The sequence below is a fragment of the Gymnogyps californianus genome, chromosome 6 (assembly GCF_018139145.2).
Source record: "Gymnogyps californianus isolate 813 chromosome 6, ASM1813914v2, whole genome shotgun sequence".
NCBI lineage: Eukaryota > Metazoa > Chordata > Aves > Accipitriformes > Cathartidae > Gymnogyps > Gymnogyps californianus.
The window spans coordinates 23,274,727-23,286,931 of record NC_059476.1 but is presented as its reverse complement, the minus strand read 5'-3'; the positions used below and the strand labels follow the sequence as shown (position 1 = coordinate 23,286,931).

Genomic DNA, 12,205 nt, shown 5'->3' with positions numbered 1-12,205 from the left:
CCCAGCAGTTTAACACCTTCCATTGCCCTCACCTGGCTCTGAACCCATCACAGTCTGCTTGCACTCTTTGAAGAAAACCACAGGGCAGGACCTGAGCTTATGTCAAGAGATGGGTCTGTATTCATATCACTAAGCTGAGAGGAGTTCATCTGTGCAATTTACTGTAGAGCCCCAGGAGGGTCTTCAAACCCCTTTTTCTCACCCTGAGTTCCTCCCACCGCTGGCCCATCCAGGAGATCTGCCTGCTTTTCCCCATGTACCTTACTGCTGCTCTAATTGCTCATTACGTGGCATGAGTGCAAGAAGCTGAGTGACAATGCTCTTTTGCTCTTTTAAAGGTGCTACTACTTCAAATGCCAGACACAGGGTGGCGACATACAAGCACAGAAATAGCCCTCCGCGTGAAATCTGTGGAAAACTATGGAGCTCAGGAGGCTTTGCACACACAAAAGGAGGTGATGCCCTTTGAACACTCCTGGCTGTGGATTACGGCCCCATTTGCAGTGTGGTTGTGTGGAGATAGCTGCAGGACTGTTCCAGGCCTGCCTGTCAGCTGGCAGGACCGTATGCTCTGTGGGACCCCCACCCACAAAAGCTGATAGGTGGGCCCCTAAGATGGGCCTGAAACACAGGTAAGGGGAGCCTCTCTGATCCCAGAGAAAGTTCTGCCTGCCAGCACTCGTTGCCTGCCTGTAACTGCAACACGTCTCATGTACAGCCTTCTCCCTAGCCACACATCAGGCTACAGCACCCACACTGAGTAAAAGCCTTATTGTTCATCTTTTGTCGTGGTTTAACCCCAGTCAGCAACTAAGCACCTCGCAGCCGCTTCCCCCTCCCCACTCCCAGTGGGGTGAGGAGGAGGAAAGGAAAAAAAAAAAAAAGTAAAACTCGTGGGTTGAGATAAGAACACTTTAATAACTAAAGTAAAATATAATACTAACAATAGTGATAATGAAATATAATAATAATAGTAATGAAAAAGAATATAACAAAAAAAGAAAGGGGGGGAAGAAAAAAACAAACAGTGATGCACAATGCAATTGCTCACCACCCACTGACCAATGCCCAGTTAGTTCCCGAGCCACGATCTGCGCCTCCCGGCCAACTCCCCCCCGTCTATATCCTGGGCATGACATTCCATGGTATGGAATACCCCTTTGGCTAGTTCAGGTCAGCTGCCCCGGCTCTGCTCCCTCCCAGCTTCTTGCACACCTGCTTGCTGGCAGAGCATGGGAAACTGAAAAGTCCTTGGCTTAAGATAAGCACTACTTAGCAACAACTAAAACATCAGAGTGTTATCAACATCATTCTCACACTAAATCCAAAACCCAGCACTGTACCAGCTACTAAGAAGAGAGTTAACTCTGTCCCAGCTGAAACCAGGACACTTTCCATACAGATGTTTCTGCATTCATGCAATGGACGTGTGAATGTCTTTACACTGTTGCAGAGGTGATGCACACATAGTTTGTGCATGCCTTTTTGTGCCCTACTTTTTGCAGCAGGAGCACTGACATAGCCTGTGCCATCATGTTCTTTTGTAATTTGCTTATTTCTTTGGGACTAGATCATCACACGCATCCCAGCACAGTGTGTGGGTTAGAGGAGTAGGATTTCTAATCTTGACCTTTAATAATGCACTTCCATTGGTGACCACCCACACTTCTGCTCTCAGCAGACCCTCCAGCTCCTGGATGTCTGCACGGCACCATGCAGCAGGCAGTGTGCTTGTCCCTCCAGCCAGCCCTCATCAACAGGCATGGGTAGTAGCTGAGTCCAAGGGAGGCGTTTACTCTGCTCTTCCACCTTAGCCCACAGCCTGTCTTTCCTCTACAGCTGTACAGGATGCTGTGATCCCAGCCGGCCAGCTGGGTGAAGAACATCACTGTGCCTACCCTGCACACTGCTTATTTCATGCACCAACCAGGAGGGCTGTTCCACAATGTACAAGACCTTTTCAGCTGCTCCGCACAGCAGGGACTGAAGCAAAGGGATTTTGACAGGCTGCCTGCGTGGCTGCTGTTTGAGCAGCGCTCATGAACCAAATGTGCTCACCCCAGTGCCTGCCTGGGCACTGGGCAGCCATGGTGGAGAGGCACCTGGGAGAAACATTTGGACTTTGGCAGGGAGGGAGGCTTCATCTCTGTAGAAGCTAAGCGTTGTGCCAAGACAGCTTGCCCAAATCTCGCAGCCACTGTGTGACTGCTGAATGCTTCATTTGACTGTGTTACCTGCTGATAACTGGGTAAACAATAAGAAATAAACAAAGTACTTTGGAACTATAGAGAGATCGTTTTCATTACACTTTAACCCACCAATACTTTGTTTAGGCTGACAGGAAAAATGTCTACATGTACTTGAAGAATAACTCTATGCGAAACAACACTGGGAGTGCTGTAGATCCACCAAGCAATACCCATGCTGAGAACGGTTTCAGGTAAGTGCCCTTTCCTAATTTCTACACACACACTTGACAGCCTTGTTGGGTGATGTAGAGATGGGAGGCAAGCGAAATGAGCCTGAAATTCACGGAAATGAAATACTTTGTTTGGAAGAAGTTGTTATAGGCAGTGGAAAGCAGCCTGGGTGAGAGGAAACAGGTAGGTCTCTCTTCCTCGCAAATCTCTTCCTCATCCATTCGACAGTTCTCACGCATTACAATGACCCAGCTGTAAGCACCAATTTAGCTAGCAACTATAGTTCTCACGCATTACAATGACCCAGCTGTAAGCACCAATTTAGCTAGCACGCAAGACCACCACAAACAGGACATGCAGAGGATGAAGGTAAGTGAGGCAAATGTCTCTGTAGGCCACTAGCCTGAAGGTGATCATGACCCCAGCAAGCTAAAACCTTCCTGGGATGTCCATCAGGAAAATCCTCTCCTCCTAACAATTTTGAGCCTGGGAGACTGAGGCAGACATAGCAGCAGTGTAGGAGTTGCCCTGGCTGTAGAAAGCTCTCTAGAGACCTGTGGGAAGAAAAGGAGGTATTAAACACCACCACCAAGAAGTGCCAGGAAGAGGAGTACAAAATGCCCTGTACATTGTGGGACTGCCTCCGACGAGATCGCTGAGTGTCTGGCCTGTACCGTGCACTGTACGTGGTACAAAATGGCAGTGCATGGAGGAGTGACTCAGTCAAAACACGCCTCCACAGGAGCTGAACAGCATTTGCAGACAGCAGGGATATCCGCACCAAGTGTCCCGGGGATGAGGGGTGCTGGCTGTACAGTGGGCAGGAGTGGCATTTCACAGTGCCACCTTCTGAACTGAGGTCCAAAAAGAGAAGGTGCAGGCAGCAAGCCCACAGGAGATTCCACACAATGATGACAGATTTTCTTCAAGCTTGTGCTGTATTTCAGAAAAAAAGAGGCAAAGCTACAACACTGGTAGCCTTTTCTTTGAATATCCCTAATATTTGCCTCCAATGAACTCAACCAAAGTTTCTGGGCAAGATGGAGAGGAGGGGATTTCAGCCTGGCCTTCCTGGACTTTCACATGGATGAAGAGGACAGACCAGCCCTGCCTACTCTTAGCATCTGCAAACAGAAGCGAGTACTCAGAAAGCCCTTGGACACTACTGTGACATGAAAAGGCCCGTGGTTTCCCACAGGGAAAGGTCTGAGTGACTAGTCTGATGGGTTTTCCTCCCTTATAAATCCCCAGTGTGTCTGCTAGGGTGGTGGGAATATTTGGAATATAATGATTTTTTCCTGATAAAAATGAGAAATCTTGAAAGTATTCCTAGTTCCAGGGCTTTTGCCCAAAGTATGTTACAAACTGTGAGGCAGAGCTGAAAAGTGAGCCCTTGTCCCCAGGAATGAGGGAACTTTACGGGGAAGGTGGTAAGGTCATGAATGCTGGCAGGAGAGAGACCTCATGTAGCAGCGTAAACTCCCATGAACTCCACTTTTACCAGGTGGAAGTCCCTAGAGCTACACGAACTTTCATGAACTGCCCTAGCAACATCTGAGCTGATGCAGGAGTTTAGGCCAGCAGGTCAGTAACTAGCCCAAACTTGTTGCCAATTCAGTTTTTCCACCAAAGTATCAAGTACGGGTCTTTAAGAAGTGGACTGAGATTCAAAAAGAACAACTAGCAAATTATTGCACCTATGCGAGAGAGTGAGGATGACTTAAGAACTCATAGGGAAGCTACAGAAACTTTTGCAAGGGATGGAGACCTTCACTAGCACCTCTGAGTGAAGGGGAAACTCACATTAACACATTGCTGCGCAGCAAACCCAGCACACTCCAACCAAGCACCCGGCCCACCCAGGCCCCTCGCTAATTCCCACCAAGTCCACATCCCCTGTCCTCGCAACACCTTCTGCTCAGTTGGATGAGATCTGTCTGCCTGCGAAAGTGTCGCAGCTCAGGAGAGACAGAGGTATATGGCCAGACTGAGCAAGCTGAGCACAGGCAGTGCCACAGCCCTGAGGGTCCTTTCTACCTGCCATTGCCACTGCTGTTGGGATGGGACCTTGCAGGTACATAGCCCCTGGAGTAATCGTAGGCAGGAAGCCTCCAGCTTTTTTTGAAGTCCTCGCAACACACCAGACATGCTCTGCAGCCTCCCAGAGCACCTCTGGCCCTTCCAGGGGAGCAGTTCCTCATATCGGAGTCAGACGTCAACAAAACAGGAACTTGTGCATGCCAGCTTCCAGCAGTAGGTTGGGTGGGCTTCTTTGGTCATTGCAAGTGCAAGGACTAGTTGCCAGCTTGCACTAAGCTATACTCAGCCTCTCACAAGTGCAGCTCTGTCTCAGCTTGGAAAGCCATTCCCCAGAGACCCTCTCAAGTTCTTGATTTCTCTCCTCTAAGAGACCTTGAAGAGGTCAGAGTCCCAAGGTCTATTCCTCTTTTCTTATGTCTTTATCTTATGTCTCCTAGCAAGTCCTTTCTTGTCTATTGTGATGTCTGGAGACCTTTCTGCCCTTGCTAGGTGGACATTTTGTACTTTCCTCTCTTATGAGGCAAGACACTCTTAGGGAGAGAGACTGAGGCAATTGCTGTGCATTGAGGAGAACACGTCAATATGTTCTTTGGCACATCACATGCAGTGAAAACTCTACTGGTAATGTCAGGAAGACTTCAGGAACAAGCAAGAATGGCTCACCCCACTGAGAGCTTGTACGATTAATACCGAAGAATAGAAAATTCAAACGACACTGAAGTACTTGGAAGATGCTCTCGTGACAGTGAATTTCTGGGAGCGCCTCAGTAGAAGAGTGTGCCCCTAGTGTGATCTTTTTAACAATGAACTTCAGGTGAAACAAAACAAGTTTTATCAGCACATTATAAATTTCTGTTGGCCTCTGCAGTTGTTTGAGGTAAGGCGTGTCTTCAAGGACCAATTAACACCAAGAGAAATCCTAGTTTCATAACACAGGGCAGTCTAACAAATAATTGACTAGTAACATTGACTAACTCAGCCACGTGATCCAAAACCTGCTGTTGAGCTAACATAGCCCTTCAGTATATAAACTCAGGCTCTGGCAGCCACAGTCACTTCCTCCTGAGCCGCAGAAGCAAATGGAGCTCCTGGGAGCAGCCACGGTTGTCCTCCTGGTTTGCATTGCTTGCTTGCTCTCCTTCGCAGCATGGAGAGGGAGGTCTGGAAAGGGGAAGATGCCTCCAGGACCGGCTCCTCTTCCCATCCTAGGTAACGTGCTGCAGGTGAAACCGAAGAACTTGGCTAAAACCCTCCAGAAGGTAAGGCCACTTTCTTCTTCTTACTTTCTTCTGTGGGTGAGAAATGCGTGGGTCCTGTGCATTGGGACAACCTGTGGCCACAGCTTGATGAGTGGCAATTGAGAGGAGCAGAAAAGTCATGGGGATCTCAGCTGCTCCCCCTTGCTGCTGTTGCCATTGTTGTTCAGGGCCTGATAGCTGGGAACCCTCTCCACACCCACATTTATCATGAGAGGACCAAATCTTGACATTGCTGGTCTGTGAGGCTGCACTGCCTGCAGTGGGATGCAGCAGCAAGGCCACTTTTCAACTCCTCCTCCCTATCTGCTCCACGGCCATGTTCTCTCCTCCATTTTGACAGCTCAGTGAAGAGTACGGACCAGTGTTCACAGTGCACCTGGGCTCTGACCCAGTGGTGGTGCTCCATGGCCATGATGTGGTGAAAGAAGCCTTGGTTGATCGTGCAGACGAGTTTGCTGCCAGAGGATACATGCCAATAGGAGACAGGGCTAACAATGGATTAGGTATGTTTGCTGACTGAGCTGCTTCTGAGGAGACGGGAAGGGCTGAGGGTGCTTTTGGCAGATTAGGGCTGGGGTGTACCATGCACAAGGGAAGACTGCAGGGAGTGGGTGGGTCCCACCAGGAGAAGGGAAGGCAGAATGGGCTGTAATTGCTGGCTTCCACCACCCAAAGAGGGCAGCAGAGAAATGGAGCCAGATTGACCTCAGCGATGGGCAGTGAAAGGGCAAGCGGCAACAGCCACCAGCTGCAGCAAGGGAAATTATATGCGGATATGAGTGATTAATTGTTCACAAGGAGGTTGGGTATGTGGTGGAGAAGGCCAAAAGTAGGCAGTTGGACTACAGGACCTCCAGAGATTGCCTCCAAACCAAAGTACTCTATGACACTACCACGTCAGTGCTCTCCCAGGGACAGGATTCACCGTCACCATGAGCTTCTGTTCATCTCACACCCAGCACACCCAAGCCAGGTCTTCCCTCTTTCTTCTTCCTCTGAAGGGATTACTTTTAGCAACAATGAGGAGTGGTTACAAGTCCGGCGGTTTGCTCTCAGCACTCTGCGCAACTTTGGAATGGGGAAGAGGAGCATTGAAGAGAGGATCCAGGAGGAAACTGAGTACTTGCTGGAAGAGATCAACAAAACAAAGGGTATGGTCCATTTTTAATATAGCTTATGTTTGCAAAAAAAGGACTGTATTAAGGGAGCCCATATCTTTAGCATAGAATTGAAGTTCCCATGTGTTTGGTCCATGCACCAGCTACCCCTCATTACAAAGCAGTAAATAATTTCGTGATCACATACTATTCTTTTTGGAGGACCCTTCTGTGTCACTCAGAGACTGTGATCTGACATTTCCACTAACAAGCAGAGCTCAGGTTACCCACCGTAGCCATAGTTTTGAGGGTTTTTTATGGTTCATAACTTTTCTGAAATCACAGGAACACCTTTTGATCCAACCTTCATGCTGAGCTGTGCTGTCTCCAATATCATATGCTCCATCGTCTTTGGGAAACGATATGACTATAAAGACAAGAAGTTCCTGGCCCTGATGAGCAACATGAACAACATCTTTGAGTTGATGAACTCCCACTGGGGACAGGTACATTCAGTAGCCATTTCGCAGTGGCAACATTCTCCCAAGGGAGCAGGAGGCCTGCCTCCCAATGAAGCCCCATTTCAGTCTTCTAACTAGGACCCCATCAATGCTCTGCTGCATAGGAGGGAATTCATTCAAGAGCAAGAAGCACCCTCACCAATGGAGCTGGCTTTGCCAGCTAAGTGCAGCTTCCCCCTAGTCCTGAACATCCTTCTTCTCCACCTCTAAGGTTACTACTACTACTAAGCAAGTCCCTGCCTGACAGGGTCAGACTGCCCAGCCTCATCCCCTTCTGCTTGGCTCAGTTGAGAGGGTTGTGGCCTTCCTAGGCTTTTTCCTAATATCAAAGGATGAGGCAACGTTCATGCTAGGGACCTTCCTGTTTCTTTCCTTCCAGCTCTACCGGATGTTCTCAAAGATCCTGGATTACTTGCCTGGCCCACACAACAAAATATTCACAGAATTTGATGCTCTAAAAGCCTTTGTGTCAGAGGAGGTGAAGATGCACCAAGCCTCCCTAGATCCCAGCTCCCCTCAGGATTTCATCGACTGCTTCCTCAGCAAAATGCAGGAGGTAAGGAGACAGCATACAGCCCCAGCTCATCCCCAAACACATGTACACTGAGCCCCTTCCCTCTCCTAAGTAACACAGACATTGGGATGACTCCTTCCCAGGCAGCTGGGCTGTGCAGTGGGAAGACATCAACAATACCCCAGATATTGCCTGTGCTAGAGCTTATAGCTCTGCGTCTGCACACTCACCGGCCACTACCTGCAGCTCCTTGGCCAGGAAGACCTTCATCTGCTCTCACCAAAACACAGGGACATTTGCAGTCTGGTCTTGCAGTTCTTTCACTGGAAAGCAGTTGGTACAGCAAGGGCAAACAGGCAGCTAAGTACCATTTGGTGCACAGCTTGAAAGAAGGTTGCTCTGGAGTTGAGCTTACTGCACAAAGATAGCATTGCAATGCCCCAGATGGCTGCTGCACCTTAGCAGAGAAATACAACAGCTCTAGGTGAAAAGGAAGGCCTGGGATGACAGAAGAAAGGGCCACTTTTCTTAGCCAAGCCCAGCCCAGCCCAGCCTTTTCCCTAGGAGAAAGAGCATCCCAATTCCAGTTTCCACATGAAGAACCTGATAACCAGCACCTTCGACTTGTTCACTGCCGGAACTGAGACAACTAGCACCACCATAAGATATGGGCTTCTGCTTCTTCTCAAATATCCGAAGATACAAGGTATCAGTCTGTGACCTGTTCCTCTCTAGCTATTCCCCTGGGCTGGTGTCCTGGTTTCGGCTGGGACAGAGTTATCTCTCTTCTTAGTAGCTGGTACAGTGCTGGGTTTTGGATTTAGCGTGAGAATAATGTTGATAACACTCTGATGTTTTAGTTGTTGCTAAGTAGCGCTTATCTTAAGCCAAGGACTTTTCAGTTTCCCATGCTCTGCCAGCAAGCAGGTGTGCAAGAAGCTGGGAGGGAGCAGAGCCGGGGCAGCTGACCTGAACTAGCCAAAGGGGTATTCCATACCATGGAACGTCATGCCCAGTATATAAACAGGGGGGAGTTGGCCGGGAGGGGCGGATCGCTGCTCGGGAACTAACTGGGCATCGGTCAGTGGGTGGTGAGCAATTGCATTGTGCATCACTTGTCTTTTCTTGGGTGTTATTTCTTTTTTTGTTGTTGCTGTATTCTTTTTCAGTACAATTATTATTATTCTTAGTTAGTAGTGTATTTTTATTTTTACTTTAGTTATTGAACTGTTCTTATCTCAACCCATGAGTTTTACTTTTTTTTTCTCTCCTCCTCCCCACCCCACTGGGAGGGGGGAGGGGGAAGCGGCTGCATGGTGCTTAGTTGCTGGCTGGGGTTAAACCACAACAGCTGGGCGCGTGTCTACCACCACATCCTTCTCCCAACTTTCATCCTCTCTCTCTCATACTTTACCCAAACGGGCAAAGTCCTTGCACCGTCATTCCTCATGGTGGCCGTTAGAGATCCCTCAGCTTCACTGGCAGCAGCAGCAGCAGCACTCCCATCACAGCCAGGGACTTGCCTGTGTCCACATCTTTATCTCCCAGTACTCCTATTTAGCCAAGTCACTAGGAGGACATTCTTTGCATGGGCCACAGTGGAGCTGTGTTCTAGTCAACACCAGAACCAACATCAATGCTCCTGTCATTTGTGATCTGTGACTTGTGGACAGCTTAGGGAAACCTGTTTAGGTAGGTTTGGTTTTATTTACCCATTTTATGGTTTGTGCCTCTCATGACAGAGAAAGTTCAACAAGAGATCGACCAGGTAGTACAACGATCACGAAGACCTTGTGTGGCTGACCGGATCCAAATGCCCTACACAGATGCAGTGGTCCATGAAATCCAGCGCTTCATCTCCCTCATCCCCCTGGGTCTCCCTCACGCTGTGACCAAAGACACCCACTTCAGAGAGTACGTCATTCCCAAGGTTAGTGGGCAAGCTCCCTCAAGTTTAACAACAAGGTGGCAGCACATTTGCTCTTAGGCTGTCAGTTACAAGCCAGAAGCCAGAAATGCTGTGGCCTGACCCCCTTGTCACCCAGCCCTTCAAGAAGGTTTTATCCTCAGGCTCCTGTAGCTCACTTGCAATCCCTTGTTGCCACTCCATGGGCCAAGACTGGAACAGCAGCTCTGCCCAACACCTTTGCTCACTTGCTCTGCAGCTTTACCAATCTGCAGAAACACAGTGGGTTCACAAGAAAACAGAGCAGTGACTCCTCACACAAAAGGCAGCAAAGCTGTGGAACTGCTCACCACCATCAAAGAGAGCCTGTGCACATGCTTGGAAGCAAAGTCAATTGGTGGTTATTGAGCCCTGAGCCACAAAGTGCTGGAGGCTATGTTTGTTTAAGGGAACAAGCAAAACCTGCTTGCCTTGTTCTTACACGCTTCCTGAGGCAGTCACTGCTGGCCACTGCCAGAGGCAGGCTGATGGGCTAGAGCAACCCATGGCCTGGCCTGGCCCACTGCAGCAACGCTCATGTTACATCCTATCTATCTTCTGCGTGACCATGTACAGCAGGGGAACAGCAGCACACAGGCTGTTGGTGTTTTGATTTTCAGCTGTCTGTGTAAAATCAAAAGGCAGGACCCGGAGAACTGCTCAGCTTCCAGCAGAGGGCTCTTGTGTCATCACTGCTGGATTATTTATCCCATCCCACCATCAACGGCTGGTCAGGAAGAGGGAAGGAAGAGGATCGTGGCAGGAGAAATTTGTTGGGAGAGGGGAAGAGAGCTTCATTTCCACAACCTTGTGTGCTGTTGCTTTTCAGGGCTTGCAGAAAAGAAGGAACATAGTGCATCTACAAGTTCATTATTGCAAAACACTAAGAAAGAGGAAGAATTAGGCAGGGTGTGCCCAGACGACCAGAGCAAGGTGAGGATAAATGGTCTGAAAGTGAGAGGGAGCATTCAGGAAGAGCAGCCAACAACTGTCCCTGCTGTGACATCTAGCAGGGTCTCCCTAAAGCTGCCTCCCCAAAGGAAGGGTCCCCAAAGGCAAACCAAAGGCACTGGTAGGACTGTGCTGGGAAGCTCAGTCTTAACTTGGCAGGCAGTTGGATTAAGTGATCTAACTTGCCTCCCCTTCATGTTCTACCCTTCTCCTTGTGTTACCTCAGGGCACCACAATCTTCCCCTTCCTCAGTTCTGTCCTCCATGACAGTAAAGAGTTTCCAAATCCAAATGAGTTCAACCCTGGACATTTCTTGAACGAGAATGGCACCTTTAGGAAGAGTGAGTTCTTCATGCCCTTCTCAGCAGGTAAAGCACAGGCTCTTTCTCTCTTCCTCTCTCTGTCAACCTCCTCCTCTGGGGACCACCCTGCCTTTCCCTATAACACACACTCCCCCTTCCCAGTTTGGTCCCACTGGTGCTTCGTTGGGGCTCACTGCTCTCTGGATAACTCCTCCCTGCTGCTCCCTTCCCCAGGTGCATCTCCTATCTTGTTTGGGCCTGGTGGCTTCTCAAACCTCCTACTAGGAGCTGCCGATGTAATGACATGAATGGGACCCACTGACACTTTCTAAAATACCTGTCACCTTCCTATACAACCACCAAAGTCATCCTTAACCAACCTGTCTTTCTGTGGTAGCTCCACTTTTCCCCAGCACCTCTTAAGTACCTCTCAAACTACATGCAACCACTGACCTACCAATAGTTCCAACCCTCTGCTTTCTCACCTGTGCTTTAGATCACCTTGCTCTCTCTCATCTTGCCCGTGTGATGCCCCCTCCATGTTTAAGACTTCTCCTGCTCCTGTTCTTCCTTCACACACCCAACCAAACTGCCAAGGGTGTTTCTCCAACAAACTCTTCTCTTGCAAATGTCCCTAGTAATCCTGACAGTCATCTCACTGCTGTGGCTGTATCTGGTAAATAGAACGGTGCAACAGATCTGCTTAGTATAAACTCTGGTCTACTCGGCAACACCTCTTGAGCACTATGTGGTATTTTCACTTCCAGGGAAGCGAATGTGCCCTGGAGAGGGCCTGGCACGCATGGAGATATTCTTATTCACGGCTACCATCTTGCAGAATTTTACCTTGAAGCCTGTCGTCAACCCCCAGGAACTCAACGTAACCCCAACACTGAGTGGGACAGGCAACGTACCTCCTGCCTACCAGCTCTGTGCTCTCCCCCGCTGAAAAGCACAAAACCTCTCTCCATGGTGTCCTGAGCCTAGCTACTCCTTTACATCTCCTTTACTAAAACCAACGGCAGGAGCATTGGCCCACCTTTCCAAGGCCTCCAGGAAGGCAGCCCAAACACAGGTACATGCACAGAGTAGGCACCTTCAAAGCCTCCCAGAACTGCTCCACCACATTGCAGGGAGGTCCTGGGTGACATTGCAG

General features: G+C 49.2%; 1 protein-coding gene across 2 annotated transcripts; it reads left to right on the top strand.

Moving 5' to 3' along the window:
* Window positions 1-5,539: 5,539 nt before the first annotated feature.
* On the top strand, window positions 5,540-11,998 carry LOC127017485 (cytochrome P450 2C20-like). Of its 2 annotated transcripts, XM_050898555.1 has the most exons (9): window positions 5,540-5,719; window positions 6,060-6,222; window positions 6,721-6,870; window positions 7,162-7,322; window positions 7,717-7,893; window positions 8,416-8,557; window positions 9,594-9,781; window positions 10,974-11,115; window positions 11,817-11,998. In XM_050898555.1, exons 1-9 carry the CDS (start codon window positions 5,540-5,542, stop codon window positions 11,996-11,998), a joined length of 1,485 nt encoding a protein of 494 aa, XP_050754512.1. The 2 variants fall into 2 exon arrangements, with proteins under 2 accessions (XP_050754512.1, XP_050754513.1); XM_050898556.1 differs by lacking the exon at window positions 7,717-7,893.
* The last annotated feature ends 207 nt before the right edge of the window (window positions 11,999-12,205 follow it).

Coding starts and splice junctions, on each gene's coding strand:
- LOC127017485 (XM_050898555.1), top strand. CDS start 5,540: ATGGAGCTCCTGGGAGCAGCCACGGTTGTCCTCCTGGTTTGCATTGCT. Junction 5,720..6,059: donor TGGCTAAAACCCTCCAGAAG/GTAAGGCCACTT, acceptor CCATTTTGACAG/CTCAGTGAAGAGTACGGACC. Junction 9,782..10,973: donor GAGAGTACGTCATTCCCAAG/GTTAGTGGGCAA, acceptor GTGTTACCTCAG/GGCACCACAATCTTCCCCTT.